The sequence below is a fragment of the Typopeltis vanoorti genome, chromosome 16 (assembly GCF_054136105.1).
Source record: "Typopeltis vanoorti isolate ZY-2024b chromosome 16, IOZ_Tvanoo_1.0, whole genome shotgun sequence".
Taxonomy (NCBI): Eukaryota; Metazoa; Arthropoda; class Arachnida; order Uropygi; family Thelyphonidae; genus Typopeltis; species Typopeltis vanoorti.
The window spans coordinates 95,051,587-95,073,320 of NC_143564.1; the positions used below are offsets into that span (position 1 = coordinate 95,051,587).

At 35.1% G+C, this 21,734-nt stretch overlaps 1 protein-coding gene across 2 annotated transcripts in view; it reads right to left on the reverse strand.

Annotated features, from left to right (window-relative positions):
* Window positions 1-4,940: 4,940 nt before the first annotated feature.
* The window catches only part of LOC150098196 (UPF0235 protein C15orf40 homolog), a 101,787-nt gene continuing 84,993 nt past the window's right edge, over window positions 4,941-21,734 (reverse strand). For both annotated transcript variants that reach the window (XM_090406437.1, XM_090406438.1), the window contains one exon: window positions 4,941-5,165. In XM_090406437.1, the coding sequence (XP_090262563.1) occupies window positions 5,064-5,165 (102 nt within the window). In that variant the 3' untranslated portion in view covers window positions 4,941-5,063. The remainder of the gene's footprint in view (window positions 5,166-21,734) is intronic.

Genomic DNA, 21,734 nt, shown 5'->3' on the forward strand with positions numbered 1-21,734 from the left:
TAAAGCAAAACATACAAAAATATTTTGGGAAAATTTCGAGAAAAGAGCAAAGCTAATATTAATGGCAAATACCTGTTGGATTTCTGCTCAGGACATGGACTGGTTATTACTAACACCATGTTCCAACATAAAAATGTGCACAAATTCACATGTACAGAAGAGGCAAGGAATAAGAAAAGTCTCATTGACTATGTTATTGTTGATAGTGATGTTTTCTCCCTGGTGCAGGACACCAGTGTACAGAGGATTTGAAATTGGAAGTAATCACTGTTTAGTCTTGAGCAGGATAAAATTGAATTTCATATTGAAAAGAATAACATTTAAGAAAGTTTTAAAGCAAATAAAAGTTGAGCAGCTCTCAAATGTGAACTGTAGACTAAAATACACAAAGATTATTGAAGAAAAAATGAAAAGAGTTTGAGAACAGGAACCCAACCTTGGAGATTCAGTGGCAAGCCTTGAAGAAAACCCCGATTGATTCAGCCAGAGAGGCATGTGGTGAGGTTGTCACCATATGCTACATCCACGATACGGACAGATGCAAATTTAATGAAGATAAAATTTGATTTTAAAGTCGCACGGTGAAAAATATATGAAAAGATAAAGGGTTACTACAATTTATAAACGGTGTTATATCGAAATCGCGTTGTATAAGTACTGCATTATGCGAGGGTTACCTGTATATGCATTTAAATGGGAATTTGAGCAATAAAACAGTACAGCATGTGTGCCAAATATGAATACCTTTGTACAAGCAGTTGCATGTTTAAGTTAAAACTATAGGGCTGAAATGGAACAATCTATTTAACATAATTGAATATAACAATTTCCCAAACTTTTGAGATAGTAAGGCAATCGTTACTATTAAGGTTTGGTCTATGAAACTTCAGTAATTTCTTTGAATAGCTTTCATATCTGTGTAAAAGTAGTGTTTTCCCATTTGATCCTATGGTTTGGATTTTCAATTCCATGCTGAGCCAAGCCTGATTTCAGTGGTTTTATAAGCCAGATGTGGTCTTGATATTCAGAAATACGCTTTGTAGGCCAACTTCCTGTTTGCCTGTAATATGACAGATTTCATAAACATGGGACAGTATACGGTAGGAATCTTTATATGGACTTTTTCAATAGAAGGCAAGTTAGCTGATCTCATACGGAGGTAGCAAAGGTTTTTTCTCCTGGAAAGTTGGGTTTTTCATCCCGCACACATACAAATCGGCCCTTCAGAACACGCAATTTACAGACAAAAAATACTAGCTGTGACGGTGGTTGTGGGCAGTAGATGCCGTTGATGTAGGTGAGTGGTAGTAAGGTTCTATGTAGTAGTAGTGGAGACGGAGAGTTGCACAGTAGGTGTCCTCCCGCAATGAGTCTTCAGACTCCTTGGAGATGTCACGAATAATAATAATACTCCAAGTAGCATCACTGTTGAGAGTTGTCTTTTGGAGAGGGTAACAGATTATGAATTTGGTTAACATGTTTGAAGGTAGCGATAAGTTGCTGTTTTATACTCTTTGCAACTCATTCCAAGATGCCTTTGATGTCAGGTGTGGAAGTCTTGTGTATTTCTACTTCTCTTAGATGTTGTCTTGGAGTGGCATTCACTGTTTTTTGTATTGTTCCTGGATTAAATCCATTTAGTAGAGCTATTTGTTTAATGGTTTCCAATTCCTGTTTGAGCAGCCCTTCGGAAAAAGTCTTATGTGCTCTCGTCACTAAGGATTTTATGATGCCATATTTCTGAGATGGGTGGTGTGCTGATGTATTGTGATATAGTGTCCTGTAAAGGTCGATTTTTGGTAGACAATAATAGAAAGCAATCCATTATGGATACATAGGATATGAATGTCAAAAAAGGAAATTCCACCTGATGTTTCTTTTTCTAATGCAAATTTAATTTGCATAACAAAAGAAAAATTTAATTCGCATTTCAATTGATAATTTTTTGTAAAAATAAATGGAGCTCTGGTTCTGTGATTCCATACTGTAAAACATGTCATCCATGTACCATAGCCAGATAGCTGTTTTGGGATCAAGAGCAAAGATTCTTACTTCCAGATAAAAATTTGCTGACTTGGCCCCAGTCCTGAAAATACTTCAGGTGCAAACTTTGTTTGCTTACACTTGGATCAAGGATTAAACCAAGTATATAATTTCTTGGTATCTTTAACTGATAGTATAACCAAGTGGGAAAACTTCCAATATATGTGAAAGTTTTCCCACATACATTGGAAAGCAAGAACCACCAGTGCATTCCCAATAATATTTGGGGTTAATCAAGGGTCAGCTTTGAACCCCTTCTTATTTGTTATGCTCTTGGATGTGTTGACAGAACTGAAAAGGTCAATGCTCTTTGACGTTTTCTCTGAGGAGTGTGGACCTCATAAACTCCTGGTCGAATGCCTATTGTCGAAGGGGGAAATATCCTGTTAGGAGCAGTGAATATATTTTGTAGACATTAACCCATCAGACTGGAGTGAACTTAACATGCTTAAGAGTCGACGTGTGTGTGTGGGGGGGGGTCACAATACAAGTTCCAAGATTTAATCATAACGATTGCCTTACTATCTCAAAAGTTTGGAAAATTTTTATACTCAATTATGTTAAATAGACCAGTTATATATTTGGTTTGATTATTTATCCCAGTGTAAGCAAACAAAGTTTGTGACCGAAGTATTTTCAGGACTGAGCAACTCGTGGTAAAGGTGGTATAAGTTCTGATCACTTGCCTTAGTATCCCATAATGCAAAGCACATATCCTTGCGGACATGTATAATGCTATGTATTATGGAAAGGGTCATTACCTAAACTGGTTTCAACCTTTATTGAGATCTCGTCAGTGGGAGCCAGACCCAGAGATGGCGATACTAAGGTGGAAGTAATGCAGAAGTCATATCACCATATACCAGTTGCCAAAAGGTGTCAACACTTTATTATTAAAATTCTCTAGATTAGGAATGGTGGACGGAAGTTTTTTCACTTGGCTATTGCTATCAATTATATATTTGGTTTGATCCTTTATCCAAGTGTAAGCAAACAAAGTTAGCTCATGAAGTCATTTCACGACTAAGTTACTTGTATATAGCTATTGACTTCACATCAATCGCCTTAGTATTGCATAATGCAAATCACATATCCTTACAGACATGTATAATGCTTTGCATTATGGGAAGAGCCACTACCCAGACTGGTTTCAACATTCATTCAGATCTCATCAATGGGTGTAAGACCCAGAAGTGATACTAAGGTTAAAATAATGCAGAAGTCATATTTCCATATACAAGTAGCCAAAAGGTGTCGCACCTTATTACTAAAATACTCTGGATTAGAGATAGATATTGAAAGTTTTTTCAGACTTGATTAAACTATAAATTAAAGATACCAAGAAATTATATTCTTGATTTAATCCTTTATCCAAGATAAGCAAACAAAGTTTGCATGTGAAATAACTTCATGACTGGGCTTATGTGCTTTGTATTATGGGATACTAAGGCAAAGTGATGTTTGTGTGGAGTCATTAGCCTCTATATACGAGTTGTCCAGTCATTAAGTTACTTCACGTGCAAACTTTGCTTACACTTGGATAAAGGATTAAACCAACAATATAATTTCCTGACATATTTAATTTATAATGTAACCAAGTGGAAATACTTTCAACATCTATCTCTAATTCTGAGTTATATTTCAGCTGATTTTTCTTCTTATTATTATTATTATATCTTTTAACAGTTTGCTGTAGTATTTCATAAAATTCTTCAATTTCTGGGTTCAGTTTCTGTTTTCAATAACTTCAAGTTATCCAAACAAAGATATATAGACAAAAAATGAATGTATAATAAGTATCATAATAATAAAGACACAAAAAGTCCCAAGGAAAGAATCAGACAAGGCCATTTCTTTTAGTTAATGTTTATTTAACATAATTATGAATGAAATAGCAAATTAAACTGAAAAACATTCAAAAAAAAGAAAAATTTTAATTTGGTTAGATATTAAAAGTTGATATAGTACTAATTGCAAAAAAAAAAAAGTCTCCAAAAGCAGTTATTCAAATTCCAACATATATGTAGCAGAACTACTCAAAAAATTTTGGAACAAGTTCATTTCAGTTGCCTTCTCTGATGACTAAAAAAATTCCTGTACTTCTTTCTTAGAAGACTCTTCTGTGGCAACATAAGCACAAACCAGTTTCATTTTTGAAGTTTGTCCACATAACTCTGTGAAATTGCCTTCCAATGAAGAAGTTTTTCATTATGTTTGATGCTGATTTTACCACTTTGATTCTATACACATTTGGTGTGTACCAAATCCCTTGCTCCTGTGACCTGTCTTACTTCAGACAGTCTGGGGGGATCTACAGCTACCCATCAGGAGGATCGTAAATATCCAATAGCATATATCCAACATGAACCTGAGCAGCTGTGCCTAGATGAACATGATATTTCAATCAAACAGAGTACTTTGGAAAATAACAAAGCTTTTACACAAAAGTAGATTCCTTCTTTCTAGAATGGCTGTAAAAAAAAGCTGTGAGGCCTTTCTACATTACCCAAAATTAAACATATCAAAGAGCCTTCTGTTATTTCCTTTATGGAAAATATTATTTCCATCTGGGGAAAATAAAATATAAAACACTTATTTATAAGTGTGTGTGTTTATTTCTTTTTATTTTTAATTTAATTATTATGCTACAATGATGTTTTCTAAAAAAGGTACTTCTGTTATCTGTCAACATACTAAGGCTAGAATTCTGCATCTATTAAACATTATTTCACAGAAGTTTTAGTTTCCATATTTAATTTCTACAAAATGAGCCATTTCCTGGTGTTAAATCCACATATTCAAAGTTGCAATTTTAATATTACCGAAAATCTCTGTAGTTTGAGTAATTTAAATAGGGACAAGACTTGAGCATATTCCAAAATAAATACAGACACAGATTTCTTTTTGAAATTATAGTTCTGATGATTCATATCTTTAATTCACAGAATAAATATGTTCTTAAAAAAGGTAGACAATTCATTTATACATTGAAAATAAATAATTGCCAATGAAAATTTTAATTACACTTTCTTTTTATTAATAATAATTGTTTCAAAAATAGAGTCTGCTGTTCTTCCTGGTGCCGCTTCTATTAGAACTGTTTTATCTCGTGATCTAGATCCCTGCAAATAAAGTAAAAGAAATATGAATAATGCTAAAGACTCTTTTAAATATATATTGCCACCATGACAGCTTTAAACTGGAAGAATGCATTAATCCTAAAATGATTTGAAAAACAACATGCCAAAAAGAATTTTAGATGTTTGAAAATTGAGCATTCAGAATTATTAACTGGTGTGTAAAATTATTTCTCTCCAAACCTCAGCTTATTTCTGGGTTAATCATTCAAACTTCTTATTGTTAAAAATAGCCTGTTGTAATTTGAAATATACACAATCCAGGGCCCATAAATGTCTAATAGATATTATTTTAACTTATTAAGCATTATTTTATTATAAAATTAAATGAAATCAAATGAAACAAGTAAAGAAATTATTGATCGAAGACAATATAAAAATTTGCATTTTACAATAGCATTCTTAAACCGTGATATTTATTATCACAAACTTAGACTGTTCTGGGGGCACGTAATTTTATTTTGCAACTAAAATGATATAATTAAAAGCCACTACTGAGATGAATCAACAATTTTAGTCAATATACTAAACCAACTGCTGAATTTCATTAAATTTTCCCCAGCTGGAGCAAAATTATTACTAAAATTTCAAGCTGGTTTGCAAATAAAAAAAGAACATGATTGTACCTGAAATTGTGTTGAACTTTCATTTAAATTCTATCAAGCCAAAATAGTTACTCCTTTGTATCATTGCAAGACATTTTACTAATTTTTACACGTGTAACTTAGTAAACGGAAATGAAAACTGAGATGGCTCAACAAAATTTTTATAAGGAATGATACCAATGAAAATAAATTATTTCACAGTGAAATAATTTGAATGTGCACAAAAAACAAATCTAATAGATACTTTGCGAAATGTACATAATGAATTAAAAACAATAAAATGAAATAATGTTTATAAAAAGTAAATGTTGATTCATAATCCCTTGTTCTTGTGTGTAAATAAGTGACTGAAATTATCTAGAAATGAACTGACAAACAAATATCAAGATATAACACCGTCATTACTCAGAACACAATCCAAAATGCTGTGGTGGACATGGTGGTAGATGAATTTCATCACCCACTGCAACGACACCACTCTGCAAATTCAAAATCTGTAGAGAAATTGGGTGAAATTATTTAGAAGTATGCCTTAGTACAGAATCCATTATTACATATTCCTTCCTGATTTCTGGTTACATTAATTAAACATCCATAAAAAATCAAAGAAAGAAACAGATCAAGTGTGTGGTGAAAGGCACACTCCTAAATCCAGATTCATTTCACAATTAAACATGATCTAATTTCCAATCTTAGTGATGTTTGCTTAATTAAAATCACAGCTGTTTTTCTTAACAGAAATACAATCAGCAGCTTCTTTAGATTGCTACTTATCTCACTTTTCTCAGTTATATACATTGTGATCATTTGTTTCGTTAGTATATGACACATTTGTTATGATATTCCATGTCAGAGTATAACAATTCATTATTAACTTTTTTTTTTTTAAACCTTCTCTGGCAAACAATCTCTTTACTTCATTCTACAAAACTTGTAATAAGTTTCACTAGGTTCCAAAGTAAATTATACTTAATAAATTCTTGTTTTCATCTTTCATTGAAACATGAAGCTAATTCCAATATCAAATTATGAACTTGATTTTATTCACTCAAACTTTCCTAATAACAAAGTCATTCTCCTTGGAAATTTTAATATTCACAACTGCTTTTCCAACTGACTGGTTCCAACTAAATTATACTAGACAAGAATTTATATTTTGGTTTAATCCTTTATCCAAGTGTAAGCAAACAAAGTTTCCACAGAAAAGTTTGCAGGAATCTTCATGACGAAGGCTACTTGTATAGAGATGCTGCAGACTTCATATTAATCGCATCATGTCACCATAATGAACAACACACTTCCTTTCAGATGTGTACAGTGGCATTATAGAAATAGTCAGTATAAAGTCCAGTTTTGACCTTTATTGAGATCACATCAATTGACGTTAGACCTGTGAGGATACTGAAGGTTAAATCAATGAATTCAGCTAATGCCTTTTATTCCCATATGGGGAGTCGGCAAGACTGTTTTATCCTTATCTAACTTTTGGAGACTAAGGAGTTCATTTCAATCTCCACTGGTATCAGAGATGGCTGGCCCAAGCCTATCACTAGTTATACATAGTCTCTGGTGAAGAGAGGCAGCGAAAAGTGCTGCCATCTCATGGTCCCTAATCTCAACATTATGCTTTTGCTGTCAGTCAGTTTTCTTGAGTTTACTGGAGACAAAAAACCTGCTTGCCCATGCCAGAGACTGACTAACTTGGGCACCGGTCGAAAAAAAGCTTAGTAAAAAAATTTCTCTAGTTGGTGTCTAGAAGAGTATTTATGATGCTCCTTTCTTCAGGCAGTCTAGTGCTGTGAATGGCACATGCCACTTCCACTGAACTACACAGATGCTGGTTAAATCAATGCTGAAGTCATTTTAAAATATGACTTCAGCATTGATTAAAATGATGTAGAAAAAATAATGTAGCACTGTTTTCTATTTGGTTACAAAGTAAATTATACTAGAAAAGAAATTATATTTTTGTTTAATCTTTTACCAAGCATAAGCACATTAAATATCTTTGCAAATTATGCAAAGTCAACAGCTTCTACATACTAGTAGCCTAGTCATGAAGATATACTTCATGCACAAACTGTTCACTTACCTTTGGGATAAAGAATTAAACAACAGTAGAATTTCTTGGCTAGTTTAGTTCATTTTCTCACAATGATATATGAAGACTTGATATTTTCTATGTCCTTCAATATTAATTTCACAGCTGTGAAATTAATGAGTAAATAAATTATTACTACTATTATTCAGGCCTCCATGGAGTCAAAAGATTCATCGTGGGAGGTCCTTCCTAAGAAACACAAAATCTATCAAGACTCATCGAGGGGAGTTTCCTCCCCCCCTAAGAAACACAAAGTCTATCATACCACTCCTTGACCGTTCTCGCTCTCACCACTCCATCAGGCGATGCATTCCATGGTTCAACCACCCTCCATGCAAAGAAACCACTCCTCACCCTCTTGCTCACAGTTTCCTTTCATAACTTCCAGGGATGACCTCTTGTCATCACTCCTTCCCGCTGTTCAACCAAGCGAAAGAACTCCCCAGTGTCAACCCTGTAATCACCTCTCCTTCTATCCACCAAACTCTGCAGTCCACATAAAGATCCATATAAAAAAAAATTTTCGAAGATCACAGAATTCAATGTGGCAGTTTATTTATTTTTTCCCTTTTCTTTTCTCTCTCAGCTCTCTAACTAGCATTCCTGTTTCTAGGTAATAGCTGTTCTGAGATTCATAACTACTGTGCGTGCATGCATGCCACCATGTACAAAGCAAAACTTAACAGATAACACGGCTGCCACTATTACAGCAGTAATACATTACAATGATATAGCAATGTAATGTGTAATTGCTATGATAAGACAACACATACACACAATATTTCTATGTAACTCCCTAAGGATTACAACATCAGGGTATGCAAGTTGACTATTTAAACTATATCTTTTTCAATAGGAATGTAAGTAAACCTAATGAAAGAAATATGGCAGAAAAACATAAAATTAAATCTATTAATAGAATTGTTACCTGCAGCCATCATCAGTAAAATAATAATAAATGAACAATAAATTTCTAGAATTTAAAAAATAAATAACTAGGAAAGATTGGCAGATTGAGGAAGTATTATTCCCCAATTAGGATGATGTAATAATGTTTAAGCTTTCTTTATAAACTTTTTCCATAAGGAATCTGCTCTAATGCACAATGTTTGTGTTTCCAAAGGACCCTGCACTAGTTAGTAGAGATGGCATGGGTATCCCTACTGAACAGAGGTTCCTTCGAAAAGTGTGGCTAGATTGTTCATAGTCATAATACTTAGAACAAAAGATTCCTCCAGATTTCATCCAAAATAAGATAGATTACAAGAACAAGGAAACTGGTAGATGCCTAGAAAGTTTAAAGGAACTAATGTCCTAACAAGGCACCTTCTAGGAGCTAGAGGGCACCTTGTTTCGACATGAAGGTACTGTGTGTTTACCACAGTTGTAATTTGTATCCGATGCTGATTTATAATGTGCATCTCCAGTGAGGATGACACATTAGCAGATAATACCATTGACTCTCACTATAACAAACTCACTCACTATGTCAAGCTACTGAAAAGCCTCACAGGTACAATGCTATGCTACTATCTATGAGTATTATTATTTCCTAATTAGGATGATGTAATAATGTTTAAGCTTTCTTTATAAACTTTTCCTATGGTCCCTGAGTTTGCTAAAAGAGTTGACTAGAAAACAGGGAGTTAGTGGAATAAATATACACTGAATAGGAGAGAAATTAATCCCATTTTAAAATACAGATCTATCAGTTGGGTTACAATTAAAACAGTTGATCAAAGACTAGAAACTATAATATGCGAGTTCTGAGGAAAGTGATGAATGTACAGATGGCAGAACATTAAAAATGAAGATATAAGAAATGAACTTAGCATTAGCATTAAAATTGTGGAAGCAGAGCTAATCCATGGCATAGGCATTTTAAAGTGGAAATGGAAGATTAAGAAAATATTTAAAGCAGAGATTGGTATGCAAGAAGCCCAGAGGAAAACCAAGAGATACATTGATTTAAACAGTTAAAAGGTAAATAATATGTCAATCTGAATGAAAACTGTTAACAAGATACTAATTAATAGCATAGTATTTGTGTTGCATTGTCATAGTACTCTCACTATAGTAAACTTATAGGGACCACAGAAATATACTGCTCAAAACAATTAGGAGATATTTTGGTTTTCTTGCAAGTTATAAAAATAATTCACAAATGTAACGCGTATATTTTAAAATATTCTTAATATACAACAGTGTAGAACATGCAACTGCATACAAAAACATGGTAAGACTTGTTGAAATGTGTCTTAGCCATATTAGCATGTGGGGGATATAAAAGCATGGCTTGTTATGCTCACTTCCACAGTGCATAATTATCACTTCAATTATAAACTTGTGTCACCTACCACCCATTATTTTGTTAAAAATGGCAGAGCAACATGACATCCTGTAATCCATGGCTTGGAAAACGATTGGTCGATTAGAAGCTGGACAAATACAGCAAGTTGTCGCTCGAGCATGTCGTGTGTCTCAAAGCGTAATTTTGCGACTTTGGAATCACTTTCTGGAGACAGGAAATGTTTGCCGAACACAAGGTCAAGGTCGCCCATCATTATTTGTCATTACTTGCCAATCCAATCAAACATGCCTGGGATGCTTTAGGTAGGTGCTTTTCTACTCAACTGGTGCCACCATGATCGCTTTAAGAGCTCGAAATTGCTCTCACAGAAGAGTGGGGAAATATCCCACAAGAACTGTTTGATCATCTTATCCGGTCCATGCAATCAAGATGTACCGCTGTTAATGGAGACCATATGCCCTATTAAAAATTAACAAAAACATTTTTGGCTATTGTTAAAATTATTTCACGCTAAAATGTATAATTTGTTAAATTTGTAATAAATATCAATTATTTAAAAAATATCTCATCAATTACACTCTATCCATAAGTAAGAAATATTTATTCATGTATAACATACCCAATAGTTATAATTATTTGCAGAAATTTATAATTATCCGACGAACTAAAATATCTTCTAATTGTTTTGAGTAGTGTAGTTCAGAGTGTATAAATAAGAAAAACTATTTGTACACTTCAAACTATGGTGAATTTCTTTTATAATGGAGTTATACATATGGAGCTTTGTTTGGGAATTTTTGGATACAATAGTAAACAAATCTGTTATAATGGTGTTTGCTATTGCAAGAGTTGACTAGATGTGGTACACCCCTTGAATGTATACCTCAGAAGATGATGTCATAAAGCTTACTTTCTGCTTCAATCAAGAAATTGTTGATGTGATATGTGTGTGGAGGCTATTACTCAGTACATCCCTAAATTTAGGATTCATATTTCATCATCAGATTATATGTTCAATTTAAAAACTGAACATGCTGAAGAAAAGAAGAGCATCTTAGTAAGTCAGACAATTAATAATTTTTAAATTAAAAAAAAAAAAAAATATATATATATATAGTAGCTTTGACTTTCCTATCCTAGAAAACTTCTTTAGCCCACCCACAATATTAATTTGGTATATGTATGGATAAACTGTTCTACCAAGGAAGAGTGGTGTGAGAATGGTGTAAAATTTCAAAAGAAGGTGAAAAGGAAGAAATGAACCAGAAGATGATATACTAAATTCACTGGTCCATAAACAGAACCACATTATGTACCTGGTGAAAAAAGTAACATGCAATCTTCATAATTCTTTAGCCCACCCACAGATGGTTATATACATAACACATTCTAATCTGAAGATATGTTACATAGTTGGCATGCAACAATACAATATTTTACATGGATTGCTGAGTAGGATAACAATTGCTTGCTCTACATATTATTATTATTTGTTTTTTTGGTATACAGATCTTTCAAATCAATCCATTGTTTGTGTTCTACCTAGTAATTAACTATTATTGCCACTGATGATAGCCTGTAATTTCCAAGCTGTTTCCAATATGGCCTTTTAAACAAGTGTTATTCACCTATTTCCTTGTACTTTCGTGAATTGAAGAAAGGCTGACTTTCATCATGTTATATAAAGTATGCAGATGCTCACTGAGCTGATCTTCCTCAGTCTGTTGCTCACCTCTCCAAAATACTTTTTTTTTTCAAATCCAATTCATATTTGAATTGCATCTAATAAGCAAATTATGACCTTTATTTTATATCAATGCACATATTTGCTATTTTCTTTCTCCAGCAATACATTCAAACATTATGGTATAATGAATGATATAATCACGTAATCACAAGAAAGATATTTATTTAACCAAATATTTCGGTCTGGAAATAGCAGACCATCGTCGGTGGTATTACAAGAACAGTTTAAAAAAATATACAAGCTAGAATACTAACAATAGATCGTTGAAATTAGAACATGCCGCGTGATGTTATATCACTAAGTATGAAACGAAATATTTTGAAGTAGAAACATGATTGAATTTGCTATAAAAAAAAAAAAAAAAAAAAAAAAAAAAAAAAAAAAAAAAAAAAAAATTAATGAGTAATCTTGATTAGGCTTTCCCAGATTTTTGATATAGATATGCAGTCATTACGATTCAGGTTGGGATGATGGAGCAAGGCCTCCACGCTTTCCTTGAACAAACGTTCGAACCTATAACGGGATCTATGTAAGAGGCGAGTTTTGGACCAAAGGATGCTGTGGTCAGTTTCAATCCCGTGTTGAGCCAAACCAGACTTTTCAGGTTTATTGTGAAGAATGGATGATTGATGTTCTTGGATTCTTTTTTCAAGAGAACGTCCAGTCTGTCCAAAGTAAGAGAGATCACAGTTGCAAGGAATTTGATAAACTCCAGGAAGAGATAAAGTTGAGCGTTTGTCTTTAGGAGAAGGAAAATGAGAAGACAATTTGTTAATAGGAGAATACGTAGCTGTTAAATCATATTTCTTCAAAATTCTTGCGATAGGTTCTGAAATACCGGAGATATAAGGAATAGGTACTCGACGTATTGAATCTTTGTTGTTTTGTGGAGGATTATAAGATGTAAGAAGACGTTGAATACTTTTTTCAGAAAAGCCATTGAGTTTCATGTGTTGCTGGATAGTAGAAAGTTCTTTCTGTAGATAATCAAAAGTAGGCTTTTCTGAAAAAAGTATTCAACGTCTTCTTACATCTTATAATCCTCCACAAAACAACAAAGATTCAATACGTCGAGTACCTATTCCTTATATCTCCGGTATTTCAGAACCTATCGCAAGAATTTTGAAGAAATATGATTTAACAGCTACGTATTCTCCTATTAACAAATTGTCTTCTCATTTTCCTTCTCCTAAAGACAAACGCTCAACTTTATCTCTTCCTGGAGTTTATCAAATTCCTTGCAACTGTGATCTCTCTTACTTTGGACAGACTGGACGTTCTCTTGAAAAAAGAATCCAAGAACATCAATCATCCATTCTTCACAATAAACCTGAAAAGTCTGGTTTGGCTCAACACGGGATTGAAACTGACCACAGCATCCTTTGGTCCAAAACTCGCCTCTTACATAGATCCCGTTATAGGTTCGAACGTTTGTTCAAGGAAAGCGTGGAGGCCTTGCTCCATCATCCCAACCTGAATCGTAATGACTGCATATCTATATCAAAAATCTGGGAAAGCCTAATCAAGATTACTCATTAATTTTTTTTTTTTTTTTTTTTTTTTTTTTTTTTTTTTTTTTATAGCAAATTCAATCATGTTTCTACTTCAAAATATTTCGTTTCATACTTAGTGATATAACATCACGCGGCATGTTCTAATTTCAACGATCTATTGTTAGTATTCTAGCTTGTATATTTTTTTAAACTGTTCTTGTAATACCACCGACGATGGTCTGCTATTTCCAGACCGAAATATTTGGTTAAATAAATATCTTTCTTGTGATTACGTGATTATATCATTCAGTCTTATGTCGCAAGTATCCTTAAAACAACAAATTATGGTATAATATAAAGTATGTGTGTGTATGTATATGTGTATATATATATATATATATATATATATAAAATCTTCCCAACCACTGCACTACAAATCCTGCAATGTAAGCTACAAGTGATTGCAAGCACTCTATTACAGATGAAGCCCTTCATCATTACACTTGTAAGTTTTAATAAAGCTTTTCCTGAGATTGTTATTTTGGCCACTACCATGCTATAAACTGAAACAGAGCTGGAAATGCTGCTAAAGGAATGAGTTCCATTCAAGACATCAAAAAAGCGTTAAAGATACCAAGTAATTTTAAACCTGGTTTTACTCCATTTTTCCCAAGTGAGCAAACAGACAAAATGTCAAGTTTGCACCTGCAATAGATGCAAGACTAGCTGATCCCACAGGTAGTGCAAGACCAAGGCAACTCGTGGTAAAGGTGGAGCAAGCTCTGATCACTAATCTTAATATTTACCCTTAATGCCAAAACACATCTCCAAGAAGGGGATGTATGATGTTTTGTATTAAAGGCAGGGAGCCACTACCCAGACCGGTTTCGACCTTTATTGAGGTCTCATCAGTGGGAGCCAGGCTAGAAATACCAAGATTTAGTAATGCAGAGCTTATACGTATTTTACCAAAACAAGTTACCACAAGGTGTTTTAACCTTATTAAATAAAAATCTCAGGAGGAGATCTAAATGTAGAAAGTATTTTTAACTTGGGTATAATTATGTTAAAGATACCAAGTAATTTTAAACCTGGTTTTACTCCATTTTTCCCAAGTGAGCAAACAGACAAAATGTCAAGTTTGCGCCTGCAATAGATGCAAGACTAGCTGATCCCACAGGTAGTGCAAGACCAAGGCAACTCGTGGTAAAGGTGGATCAGCTAGTCTTGCATCTATTGCAGGCGCAAACTTGACATTTTGTCTGTTTGCTCACTTGGGAAAAATGGAAAAAAAACAGGTTTAAAATTACTTGGTATCTTTAACATAATTATACCCAAGTTAAAAATACTTTCTACATTTAGATCTCCTCCTGAGATTTTTATTTAATAAGGTTAAAACACCTTATGGTAACTTGTTTTGGTAAAATACGTATAAGCTCTGCATTACTAAATCTTGGTATTTCTAGCCTGGCTCCCACTGATGAGACAAGTCCCAGATCCCAGATTTAGCGGCCCCGAGAGAAAGCTCCATGTTCCAGCTCTGCAGTGAAAGTATCCCAGCCTTGGAATCCAAGGCTGGGATACTTTCACTGCAGAGCTGGAACAATAGGAGCTCTCTCTCGGGGTTTCAAGACCCTGAGAGAGAGCTCCTATTACAGTCCTGCTGCCTTGGTAAGAACCCTTTGTCTTTTTTTTTTTCTTCTTTGGTTCTTTGTGTTCCCCCTGTACCTAAGTTTAACAGGTTTTTCTTATCTGCAAACAGGGAAAGCTTGGCCTTTTCTACAGGTCTGTCTTTTTGTGGACTTGGATCGTACAAGGGTCTACTCTTCCCTTTTTTTTTTGAAGTATGTCTTCGTATCTACCGAGAGTAAGAACCCTCGGGTTCGAAATCGACGCAAGTGTACACAAGAGGACGTTTGCGAAAGCGCTAATTGACTGCGTAGGGGCAGATAATATTTCTGGCTTTACCCCCTATGGGGGTGGCAGATATCAAGTAGTTTGTAAAAATACAACAACAAGGGAGAAACTACTCAAAGGGGTTGAGTGTGAAGGGAAACTTTGCCATCCTTTTGTCGTTGGTAGCATCTCTAAAAAGATGAGAATAGAGCGATTCCCTCTGGAATACCTAGAAGGAGGCAACGACATAATTAATCAAGTCTTTTCGAAATGGGGATTCGTACGAGATGTCCAAGTAGGCAAAGATGCTGACTACCCTGAATGGATGTCGGGGGAATTCACGTTCTTGTTAACGATGAAAACAGAAGTTCCGAATTTTGTAATGATCGGATCGGCCAGGGTAATGGTGAGTTACCTGGGAGTAAAGAGGCAATGTTTTAAATGTGGAGCCCTGACTCATCTCGGGGCCCAGTGCCCGAAGTTAAAGTGTAAGAACTGTCTAACAGCGGGTCATACACTAGCACAGTGCCAATCGGCATGCCTAAAATGCGGCATTAACAGCCATAAAATAGACACCTGTCTGGACAGAAATCTGGCCGAAAAATTGGGAGGCACTATTACGCCCAACACGGAAACAACAGCCCAAAATGTTATTGGCGCAGAACCGAATGATTTCCCCACCCTGAAGGCCGCGCATGGGGGAACAACAAAGAATCATGCCGCCACCTCCGAAACACTGCCAAGTACACCAGTGGAGAAGCCTGCAACCAGGAGAGATGAAGGGCAGGAGGAACTGGCCACCGATCAAACCGCCACTACTGACGTAGCAACCGAAAATAACCAGCAGCACCAACAAAACGGAACTATCACTGCAGTCACAATAGACGAGGACACGGAGGCAGTAGATATGGAAATCAACAATGCAGAAACCACACAAAAGAGGCCAGCCAGCCCTGAAGAAATAAATATTAAAAAATCGAAACAAGGAAGTCCAGCACAAGTTGGAAATATAAAGTCAACTTCAGACCCCACAAAGTTCCCTCACGCAAAGGCCAATGCACCTATATTGCATCTCTTAAAATATTTCCCCGAGGAGGCGGCGAGACTACGAAAAGCAATAGAGACATTCAACTGATACTCACAAGACAAAACGGGCCAAGAGTCGTCAGTGCAGAATGGAACGACGTGTTTGTCGATAATATAGATGAAATCACTCCTGAAAAGATCATTGGTCTTATCGATGCAGAGGACGACGTGGGACTAGCACAGAGGCCTCTACATGCTAAACCACGTCCGTGGAGACAAATTAGCAGATCTCATCATTAAAACCCACAACAATAGACAGCAGGAGGATTTAAACCTCGCCTAACAAGTCAGTCGACTCCTAGTATCGATCTGCCAGAGGGGGGGGGGGGAATTCTGGTTTGTTTTTTCTTCTTTTTGTCCTCTTTCAGATTAGAATTTTTGTTATAAAAAAGGTCTATGTCTATTCCACACAGGAGGGGGTATCCTGAGAACCTGGGCTGCGAAGGCTTACACCGAGGCGGTGCAGCTCCTTGTGGGCTGCATCACCCAGGCCAGGCTCTGCCCCGCTCTTCTCAGTATTAAACTGGTCATTCAGGTTGAAATTTCAGAATTTACCTAGTTTCTTACAAATTGTTATATGTAATTTTTAATGTTATTTACTAGTTCCTCTTTTTCATGTGGTGCTTCTTTCATTTGTTTTTCCCCACTTTCCTCGGGCAGACACCTGAAGAGGTGACTGACCGGGGAAAGCTGAAAAGAACGGATGGAGGGAGATAATGTCGGAGATTTGCTTGGTGCTGACATTTAAGTCAGGCCAAGTAGATCGACTGAGGCCTCTTTTAACTATCTACTACTATCCACTCTATCTTTTCTCCTCCTCTCTCACTATCAAGCTGACTCTCAGCACAACTTTTTTTTAAATCTAAAGAGGCCAGTGATGAAAGGCATGAACTCCCATTCGACCTCAATAAAGGTCGAAACCGGTCTGGGTAGTGGCCCCCCTGCCTTTAATACAAAACATCATACATCCCCTTCTTGGAGATGTGTTTTGGCATTAAGGGTAAATATTAAGATTAGTGATCAGAGCTTGCTCCACCTTTACCACGAGTTGCCTTGGTCTTGCACTACCTGTGGGATCAGCCAGTCTTGCATCTATTGCAGGCGCAAACTTGAAATTTTGTCTGTTTGCTCACTTGGGAAAAATGGAGTAAAACCAGGTTTAAAATTACTTGGTATCTTTAACATAATTATACCCAAGTTAAAAATACTTTCTACATCAAAAAAGCAACAGCAACTTAAAATTCCTTTATAAACCTCTTTTATCTGTTGTGCATTAAGCAATGTTATTATGCTCAGCACTTACAACACTGAAAAACATTTCCAAACAAAAATATTTAGCCACGTGCTTACATTAGCAAATATTTCAAAAGTTAATCCACATGGCTATATACTAGCATCTTATAAAAATGGAGAGTGCTGTGAATGTTTATTTGGAAGCCAAGAAAATTCTTGCAATTTGATGTGACAACACTAAATCATGTGAATTTTTCCGATTAAAATATATATTTATACAAATTTGAAAGGGCATCATACACCTGCTGTTAATACTCATAGTTTGATAGACCTTCGGTTGGGACTAACGCTGCATTGAAAATGCATACAAAACTGACTGCTGACGTTTTGTAACCCATCATTTTTTAACCAAGAGCACTATTTCAATGTACAAAATATTAATTCACTTACCAAGTAATTTGTCGGTAATTAGCTTCATCTTCTATTTGTGAAACTGCAGTGACTGAACACTATTCATCTTTCTGAAGTGCAAAATCTATCAAACTCCACTATAAAGAAAATTATTTTATCCTCAACCTGTGCATCCCCAACCAGCTTTAATGTGATGCAGATCTTAGAAAACAAATTGAGCTGTTGTGTTGAAATTGTTATTCACTGTTCTTTTGAAGTATATTGGAATACTTCAAAAGAACAGTCAAGACTCCTGGTCACTGAAATGTTGTTGCCAGAGAAAGTCAGTTCTTTGAGGAATCAACCAACTTTCCCTACTCCACTAGGTGATCATCAATATCTATTTGGAATATCAGTAGGTTCTTATGTGCAATGCTATCAAAGGCTTTGATAAAATCTAATTAAATCACATTATAGCCCATTACATTACCTTGGTGGTCTGTTTCCATTATGACTTCATTGCTAAAAAATAAGCATATTAGTCATAATCACCTCCTCTAAACAAAACCATGGTTCTTAGGGAATACTCAACAAGTAATTCCCTAAGAAGAATATCCTGGATATGATTTTTAATTAATTTTTCCATTACACTCTAACACTAAGAGATTCACAAATCCATAATCCTCTACTTTGTATGATGAATCACCCCTTATGAATTGGAATAACTTGCAAATTTCCATTTAAGGCACTATCATGCCTACCTGCAACTTTATGAATTGCCAAGTGATTTTAGACATCAGTTTCTTCCTCCTGTATTACATCATTAAGTAAAATCTTGTTCCCCAAACAGTATTTTATATTCCAACTAACCCAGTGGTTCCCAAAGTGTGTGCCCTGGGGAGCCGCAGCTTCCTCAAAGGGGTGCCATGATTACAAAATTTTCATAATTTTATTTCCATTTTCAATTCAGTGCAATAGGATGTGACATCTAGCAGACCTGGTGCAAACCAGTAACTCACTTAGTAATAACTATTTACAGAAGCCTCTACAAATGGTTACTAGATAGCGCTCTACAGTAATTAATTTTCTCAATTATTTTAGTAGTTTCTCGGTACTTTGTGTTCATATATAAATAGCTGTCAGTTTCACGCTGTCTTAGTGCTGAATTAGTTTTCAGAGATTGTGGCAATTGAATATTGTTGTGATTTAGTCAAGTGAAGTTTTTGAAGTATTTCTTCTCATATGCATTTTTAAAAATGGATCGGTTTTTACTAAATAGTAATAAGCGTTGTGAGAGAGAAAATAAAGAGGGCACACCGTCAAATGGTGGCAAGAGTGTGAAGAAGCGTAAATATTGAAAATATGATGACAGTTATTTGAACTTTGGTTTTACGTTGACAGAAGTCAATGGTGAAAGGAGGCCATAGTGTATGACAGTTTGGGCACCAGAGTGCATGCTACCAAGTAAGTTGAAACGCCATTTAGAAACCAATCATCCCAGCATGGTTAGTACATCTCGTGACTACTTTACCAGAAAGTTAAAAGAGTTAAATCAACAAAAAAGGTAGTTTTTATAAGCTGGCATCAATACCAAGCAATGCTTTGCTAGCATCTTACAAGGTGGCACATAGAATCACAAAATATAAGAAGCCTCATACCATCACAGAAGAACTCATTCTACCGGCTGCTGTAGATATGGTGAACATTATGATCGGTGAGTCTACTGGGAAGCTGCTTTCAAAAGTGCCTTTGTCAAATAACACCATCAGTCACAGAATACAGCACATAGCGGAGGACCTCAATGATCAATTAATTGAAAAAATAACAGGGAAGGAATTTGAGTTGCAGCTGGATGAGGCCTCAGATAATAATAATGATGCTCACTTGATTTGCTATATACGGTTTATAGATGGTAATAACATTGTAGAAGACCTTCTCTTCTGTAAAAGTATCACTGCTGGTGCTAAGGCTCAAGACTTGTTCGAGATCCTTGATACCTTTATATACGAAAATAATTTGAAGTGGACTAAGTGAGTTGGTGTCTGTACTGATCGTGCTTATTCTATGTCTGGCTGTTATGGAAGATTGCAGGCACTTATTCAAAGCAAAGCCTCTGATGCACTGTGGACCCATTGCGTTATTCACAGGGAAGCACTCATGTCAAAATATTTGAGTCCTACGTTGAACCAGATCTTAGAATATGTAGTGAATGTAATAAACTTCATAAAAACTCGGCTGTTGAAGGAAGGTTTTTCAAAAAACTGAGGATATGGGATCCAAGCACACGTCTTTGTTGTACCACAGTACTTCGCAATGGCTCTCTCATGGTAATGTTTTGTCTCGTACGTTTGAACTGCGACAGGAAATTTATATTTTTCTTAAAGAGTATACCAAAAATTTTTTGAATGAAGATCTTTTGGTAAAACTAGCATAATTATGTGATATTTTTGAAAAGATGAATGATTTTAAAAGGTGCATGTTGCATCCCTGCAGGGATGCAACATGCTGCACCTTTTAAAGTCAATTGAGAAAATTTCAGCTTTTATAAAAAAAACTAAAACTATGGAAAAGAAAAATGAATGAGGACGGAGGTAAAGAATGTTTTCCCCTTGTTGCAACAGTTTTTGACCTCCAATTGAGTTGATTTTTCTCGAGGTATGAAATCCATTTTTGAAGAACACTTATCACCTGGTTTGAGAAATATTTTCAAAATGATAATATCGATAAATTTGCATGGATTTAAGATCCATTTAATGCCAGTGCTCCATCTAAATTTACTGCTGCAAAAGAAGAGAATCTCATTGAGTTGTCTTGCGACAATACGTTGAAAACAAAATTTAGCAGCATGGAATTAACTGAATTTTGGATATCAGTAGAAGAATAATATCCCCTTCTGAGTGAAAAAGCTCAGAGAATTTTAATTCCATTTGCGACTTCTTATTTGTGCAAAGCTGGATTTTCGGCGGTCGCCATGATAAAAACTAAGTATCGCGCAAAAATCAATGTGGAGAAGGAAATGAGGACGGCTGTGTCCAGTTTGATTCCAAGACTTGAGAAAATGTACAGTGATCAATAGGCTCATCCATCCCACTAATGATAATTAGTTGAATTTGTTCAATTACTTTTTTTTGTGATCTTAAATACGTGTTTTATTTATTTTTACCTAACTCTTTAATTAAAAAAAAATATTCGCTATTTCGCAAAGTGTACTTGTTAGAATTTGACAAGGGTGCCTTGGGAAAACCTGAATTCAGAAAGGGCGCCGAGAATCGAAAAAGTTTGGGAATCACTGAACTAACCAATGTTTATGTGCACTTGCAAAGTACTTATTAAATTCTTCTGCAATTATACCTGGATCATTTCAAGTCATTCACAAGGATGGTTATAATTAATCTGTTTCAATTATCTTTACTGCTTTTCTTTGATATCAATAAAAGCTTTTGGATTAATCTTAGTATTCATAACTAGTTACGAATAATTCAAATAATGTTTTCAATAAAATGTTACTGATAACTCACATTTTCTTTTTTCTTTGCAATCTCTAATTAATATTTTTTTTTATTTTTTAATGCTAGTTCTTATTTATAAAAATTAGTTAAACTCAATTGATTTATCAAATGACTCTCTTTCCCTCCCTTCTACGTGTTAAGCCTACTGGCCTGTTACAGAGCTATCTTAAGCCCTTCTAAGTC